Genomic DNA, 7,246 nt, shown 5'->3' on the forward strand with positions numbered 1-7,246 from the left:
CTCCTTCTTAATCTTCTTTCAGTCCATGGCACCGGAGGAGCTAGATAAGGAGGGTTTTTGGTGGGTTTTGGAGGCAAAGGTGTGAGAGGCACGAAGAGATGACGGAAGGTAAACAATGACGGTGGGATGAAAGATGAAGTGGGTTCCCCTCTTCTTTTATACAGGACGATGGCTCTTCGACTAACGCCATGATACGACTTGAGGCCATGATCTCCTGCTTTACCATCACATCGCATTTAATGCCCAGTGCATATGGACTAGTTGGAGCAGTAGCCCTAGGAACTCAGCTCACCACGTCAGGTAAAAAGATTCTCACCACTACCCCAAAATCTCCACTGCAACGATCCAACTTTCGAACCCAACCAGTGACAAGTCTTCTCCCTGTCCTTTCATGGAGATGGGATGATATTTTTGAGCTAATCAGAAAATCCACTCAGATGGAACACCTTCTCAAGAACTTGCTTGAGAACTCTGAGGCGTTCAAAACCCTAAATATGTGATCTAAGAACCTAGAAAACCCAGTTAGACGTATCATCCTAGTCGGAAACCCAGGTCTTACTCAATGACACAGTCGGACAAAATACTTATCTTTATTGACCAAGTACTTGACTCGTCGAACCCTCATTTCACATACTGGTGAGGAGCTTGACGATGACTACTGGATAATTACCGTATTCGGGTACCCTAGGGTTTCCCGTAATTCTCGGGGCATATCTCTATCTCTGTGAAGGAGATCCCTGGATGAAAAGAAACTACCCATAAAGGCCTAGGGTATCCCGTAGACAGGAAAGTTTATCTCTAAAAATAAGAAGAAAGACTCTAGAGAACGTACACCCTCCCCCCCCCCTTATATATACGGACCTTGCAGAGGACAAATCTCTCTACAAGTCATTAGGAGTCAGAAGACAACAAGACATTCGACTAGGTTAGGTCTATCTAGGTTAGCCACACACACCCTTATAACAGATTCAGATCAATACAAGACAAACATGACATAAGTTTATTATCCTAAGCGAGGCTCAAACCTGTCTAAAAAAACTCTCTATTGTTCCTTTGATTCATCTGCTCAAGGTTTCTTCATCTATTCTACAAATTCGTAAGATCAATGATTTATTAATCATCGATAGTACCCATCACCTTTTCGAACTGTTGAGTTTTTAATGATAGATCAGACTGATTAAAGACTTATTTGATACACCCCAACTTAAGTATCAGATCATTTTGCAAAGGATAATATTGTACTTGTACCTATGTGCTGAAAAATACATAACCATGATTTAGTTTTTGCTAGTAGGCACCCCTCAAACCCTTAATTTGGATCCGCACACACTTAGAATCTAGTGCAGATCCCTAATCAGCCAATGCAGTGGATTATCCAATTTGTCGGTTTGTTCATAACTATCAGTTCAATCTTTGTTTCTTTCAAAAGGTGTAAGAGATAAGACAAGAACATTTGAAGTGTCAGATAAATGAGATGCTTACATTGGTCCAGAAATGAACTTTAGACATCCAACATTAAACTTCCAGACAGCAGCAGTGTTTGAAGGATAGCCGGCGGCAGACAAGCCATCTACGTTGAAGATCCGGCGGCATGGCAGGTGGAGTCCACGGCGGCACGTGCAAAGCAGGTGACAAGCTGCCAATGATGCAACGACAGATGAGCCGCCGACGTTGAAGAACCGACGGCGACAGTAAATCTGTCGACAAAGATGAAAATCTGTCGACAGGGAAGAGAGGATCCCCCCATGCATATCTCGATGGTGCAACCAAATCAACGATACGATCAGTGATCCGGCAGAGAAAAACCAATGACCGTGAAGCAAAGGAGCCGGCGAGAGAGAAGCCAACGGTGGAAAAAAATCTAGGGTAGGACGAGTTGTTGCGCCCTAAAGAAGAAAATCTAGCTTTGATACAATGTTAGGAATAGCAACTTGTATTCAATGATAACCCTAATTAGGCAATATGTAGATTACATGAGAGAGTATCTGAAAATGACTCTACTAATATATACGTAATGAATAAAGACTATATTCCTAACAGATCTCTCGTTTCAAACAGAAATTTCACAACTGAATCCCCAGAACAATGAAGAGCTATCATATAAAAAAAAAATCGTAATGAATGATAACACTCTGTTATGATGACCGTGTTGTTGATAAACAAGTTTCCTTTCTATTTACTCTTTTTTGTTGCCTTGGGACTATCATCATTAGATGAAAAGGGGATTCTGCTGACCAGGAACACCAATGCAGCACCAATTAAAGCACCTGATACATGAGCAATATTGTTTACTTGATACGATTGGCCTGTGATTGTTGTCGCCCGTGCTGCTTCCATGACCTAGCAGGTAAAGGAATACTGATTAGATCATAAGAACTTCAGATGTTAAGGGGAAGTTCTTGTTTGCACGGACAGAGCAGAACTTTGAAAATTCTAAAAATAACCCATCGCGGTAATTGGTAACACATAAAACAGAGCATTCCATTAACTAGACTGTAATGTACATGTTTGGGGTCAGGTTATTGTTCTACCTTAAGAAAAGACAATCACTAATCCTTTCAGCATGGTGAGTAGATAATATAGGGTTGTTCAACCACTAACAGATACCGTGCATCAAATTCATCATTAAGACCATCCTACTAAATTCTAGTATTTCAAAGCATGGTGCATATGCGCAACTAACCAGGGATGGAGGTGTACCTTATGAGAGCTTTTCCATTCAAAATTAAATACAAGCAAAAGAAAAAGACCTATCAGTTAACATTATATGCTTCAATATTTATCTATTTTTTTACGGATGTTCCTGTTATTTGTGTCTTTCGTGGAATCCTTTTCATACTATTAGTGTTCAGATATGGTGAACGCTGTTGACTTAAATAGGGGAAGCACTGGATTTGCATCCTGTAGACCTATCTATTTCATTGTTCAAGTAAGAAAAAAGATGGTAAGAACATAAAATCATCATTTTGTTTCATTTCTGCAGTAACATATCCATTCTTTTACTTACAAAATAGTTTAGCAAAATAACAAAACACTGCTGTGAGGTACCTTGTCTACAACGAATTGGCCCAGAATAAGAACCTCAAGAATCTTTCTCCAGTCCCATGACATCTGACATAACAATAGAGGCAATGTTTTAAAAGATATAAACTGGATGACAGGTTATTCAGGAAAGAAATTGGAAATGGACAAGATTGAACTAATCACCTTAACTAGAACACTAATGGTGAAAAGGCCAAAAACAGCACCAGATGCTCCAAGCGACACAGAGGACGTTGGAAGAACCAACCATGAAATCAAGTTTGCCCCAGCACCAGTCAAAATGTAAGACATCCACAAAGCAAAGTTACCTTCTTCCTCCTCAACAAGCTTTCCTGTATATTTAGATCAGCACTAGGAGTCTTTTAACTGAACTATAAGCATCAAGCAGAGCATTCATTTTTAGAAATCAACTCTCACCAAAGATATATACAAAAAACAGATTGCTTGAAAGATGGTTCCTGTGGTGAATCAAGAATGACTTAATAAGTAAAAATCCTCAAAAAAAATAAGTAAAAAGGAACAACTTCTAACATATCCGTACAATCGCATTCACCTTTATGGATGCACGAAACAGGACAAATGACCTAGCAAGAACTGAAAAGGAAATAAAATCAATCTGGAATAGCGAGCCAAACTAACCAGTTGGCATGGCAAAATGTTGATGTCACAAACTGGTACCATGTAGGGAAAGCATGATACAGGTAGAATGCTTTTATTTGCTGAATCTGAAATGCAAGGAAACAGCATCACAGAAATTGAAACGTAAATATATAGTTCAACGCAGGAAGAAAAGAAATGCATATGTGTCTGTTGCTTAGTATACAAATGAGTAATTGCAAGATATCTCTTATTACACGAACGAGTGATATTACAGCAGTTCTAATTCATCCTTGCATTGATATAACCATTATAAAACTACAGTCTACAACAATTTTATTGATGGAATCCTATAATTTTAAGGCTTTGAAAAATATATGGGCCATAAGGTCGATAAAAATCAGAACAACAATAATCTAGAAATGGACAATTACGCCGATGTTATGAACTTTATGTGTGAAGAGGTGTAGCTTAGATGTTGCCAGATTGCCAGAATAAAAGTCTTGTTATCTGTATATGAGATAATTGGCATGTTATGTGAATCATCATGAATCAAATACATTTATAATACAGACACCAAATACAAAACAGCGTATGATATGATTTTTTTTCTTCAAAAACAAGTGTGTGATGCGATAATTGTGCAGATTTCTCCAAAAGCAAAAAGTACTGATGTCTAACAGACTAAGATTTTGTTTATGTATTGAACTTAAATGCTTGAACGCTTACAGTATGTTCACTCAGGGTCCCCTCCCTCCGCCCCCCCCCCCCCCCCCCCCCAAAAAGGTTTAGCCCATTATTGCAAATAATGGTCAAACAAAAGATACAAGATTTTTCTTCCCCCTGAGGTCAGTAGGCTATGACTATTTTTTGCGGAGAAAGTAGGCTATGACTATGACTAGCTTGAACTCTGTAGAACTGTAAAATCTACTAGTAGTAAACATTATTGTACCAGTTAACTACAGGATTTGAAGGAAACAAAAAAAAAACGTTCTAATCACAACGACCTCTGATCCACATCCAACATAAACAAACACATTCAAAACCATCGGCAGCTATCAGTTGTTAATAAATTCAAAAGTTAACAAACAAGTCTTATGCTTATACTCTATTACTCTTATACGTGACATATTTGGAAATCTCAATTTCTCTCACCGCCTCAATTAGATGTCACAAATTTGCAGAGATATGTACAGCTTTATGCAAGATGAACACATATCAGAGACGCTTGAAATTCAGGTTCCGCGTCGTGTTCTAGTGATACCTGAAACAAGTGGTCCGCCATGTAGAGCCCAAAATTGAGCAGCAAAATCCAGAAGATGCCATTGGCGCGCCTGCTCCGCGGCTGCTTATCCTTGGCAATCTCCAGCTCCGCCACCAAGCCTGGTCACAGAAACAGAGGCTTCCTTGATCGCCCATTTTCCGAGCCCGGCAAAATGGCTCGCCCGAATCGACGGGCAAGAAGAGGAGCAGCGCCCAACGCTCACCTGAACGCTTTACTCTGCATCGGAGCAGGTCGCGGCGGGCGGAGGCCCCGGCGGCTACCCCGCGAACGGCGGAGACGGAGAGTAGACGGTGCCAGTGGAGGGAGGAGGGGGAGGGAGAAGGGAGGGGCTTCGAGAAGGTTCCTGAAGGAGCGGAGAGGAGGAGGAGGAGCTGCTGCGCCATGGCTGGAGTTTTCTTCTGCCTTCTCTTTTGGATGATTTTGTCTTGCTTGCTGTGTTCAGTTTTGGGGAAGACGGGTTTATAAGCACGGCGGGCCCGCTTTCAGAGAAAGGTTTTGTTCCAACCGTGTGATGCAGGTTAAGAATTTTCTTTTCCAGAAGGTAAATTCGAAAAATTAATATGTGATTTTCTATGGTAATAGTGTGTGCAGTGGAAAGTTTTGAACTTTTGAAGCAAACTTAACATTAGGAAATAATATCCCCTTGTCGTGAAAAATAAAAACTTACACATAAAAGTATTATCAAAAATAAAAATGTTTAGTATTATTTGTCTAAAAGAAACTACTGTAGTATTGTTTGTTCAGTACTTGCTGCTGAAAGTAATTAGACGTAATGATGAAAATCGTGTGTTTGAGATGGATTCGTATCCTCTAATGTTACGAAGCAAAGTCACCGGAATATATACATAATCTGAGTCTAATAATCCGTACTGCCATTATTTACTGTAGCAATTTTACTATTTATAGAGCTACTGTATCAAATAATTTGATACGTCTGTTTCGGATCTAACAGTTCAGAGGATATGACACTGTTTATTATCTGATATTTCTTCAGCAAAATCAAAGGATACAAATCCGTTTGAAACGGTATCGATACACAAATTGACGAGAAAGGGAAGAGAGGTAGAAAGTTGTTGCGTGACCAGTGTGCCACAGCCAACAGGAGTAAATTTGAAAATGACAACGCCAGAAGCAGCACAGACTTTAGAGTGATCCTACAATCTACTATTACATCTTGAATTCGGAAATGAATCTCCCACCATAGCACGGTAATGGTAAATGAAAACAGAGCTAAGGTCCTGGGCCCGCACAAAATCCGCTCAAAATTAAGGAGTATGACATATAACTCATCTTAAGTAACAACTTACACATAAAAGTATTATCAAAATTAAAAATGTTTAGTATGTTTGTCTAAAAGAAACTACTGTAGTATTGTTTGTTCAGTACTTGCTGCTGAAAGTAATTAGATGTAATGACGAAAATCGTGTGTTTGAGATGAATTCGTATCCTCTAATGTTACGAAGTAAAGTCACTGGAATATATACATAATCTGAGTCTGATAAACAGTACCTATCATTATTTACTGTAGCAATTTTACTTTTTATAGAGCTACTGTATCAAATAATCTGGTACGTCCGTTCCGGATCTAACAGTTCAGAGGATATGACACTGTTTATTCTCTGATATTTCTTCAGTAAAGTCAAAGGATACGAATCCGTTTGAGACGGTACTGATACACAAATTGACGAGAAAGGGAGGAGGGGTAGAAAGTTGTTGCGTGACGAGTGTGCCACGGTCAACAGGAGTATAAAATTTAGAAAAAAAGTAAAAAAATCTAATTAGATCTATCTCGAATTTTTGAGAACCCTTTGAAAAGACATTCAAGGGATCTCAAATCAAACAAAAATGGTGAGGATTTAGACATAAAACTTAGAAATTTGAAGCAAGGGAGGAATCCGATAAATACGATTAGATCCAAATAGACCTCAACGTGTCTGATAGATTCTTATAGGCTACACGAGAGAACGCTTTTTATAGCAGACTTAGACGTCTAAGTTCAATTCAACCTATAAGGATAGATAAATATAGGCGAGCGTCGGGTAACGACAACGCCAGAAGCAGCACAGACTTTACAGTGATCCTACAATCTACTATTGCATCTTGAATTCGGAAATGAATCTCCCACCATAGCACTGTAATTGTAAATGAAAACAGAGCTAAGGTCCTGGGCCCGCACAAAATTAAGGAGTATGACATATAACTCATCTTAAGTAACAATAAAGTAATGATTCTGTCCCGAGGTCTTACTCGGAGCAAAATAAATGGAATATCTAAGTTAATAGTGTTATGGAGTAATCACAATCAAAGAAAAATCGAGGAAAA

General features: G+C 39.1%; 1 protein-coding gene across 1 annotated transcript; it reads right to left on the reverse strand.

Moving 5' to 3' along the window:
- Window positions 1-1,917: 1,917 nt before the first annotated feature.
- Window positions 1,918-5,378, reverse strand: LOC133884548 (rhomboid-like protein 11, chloroplastic). The gene is made up of 7 exons (XM_062324001.1): window positions 5,127-5,378; window positions 4,904-5,022; window positions 3,682-3,767; window positions 3,460-3,500; window positions 3,208-3,374; window positions 3,049-3,111; window positions 1,918-2,340 (listed from the first exon to the last, which is right to left on the reverse strand). The coding sequence occupies exons 1-7, from the start codon at window positions 5,305-5,307 to the stop codon at window positions 2,173-2,175; spliced, it is 825 nt and encodes a 274-aa protein (XP_062179985.1). The 5' UTR covers window positions 5,308-5,378; the 3' UTR covers window positions 1,918-2,172.
- Window positions 5,379-7,246: the final 1,868 nt, after the last annotated feature.

Source organism: Phragmites australis, chromosome 11 (assembly GCF_958298935.1).
Source record: "Phragmites australis chromosome 11, lpPhrAust1.1, whole genome shotgun sequence".
Lineage (NCBI taxonomy): Eukaryota > Viridiplantae > Streptophyta > Magnoliopsida > Poales > Poaceae > Phragmites > Phragmites australis.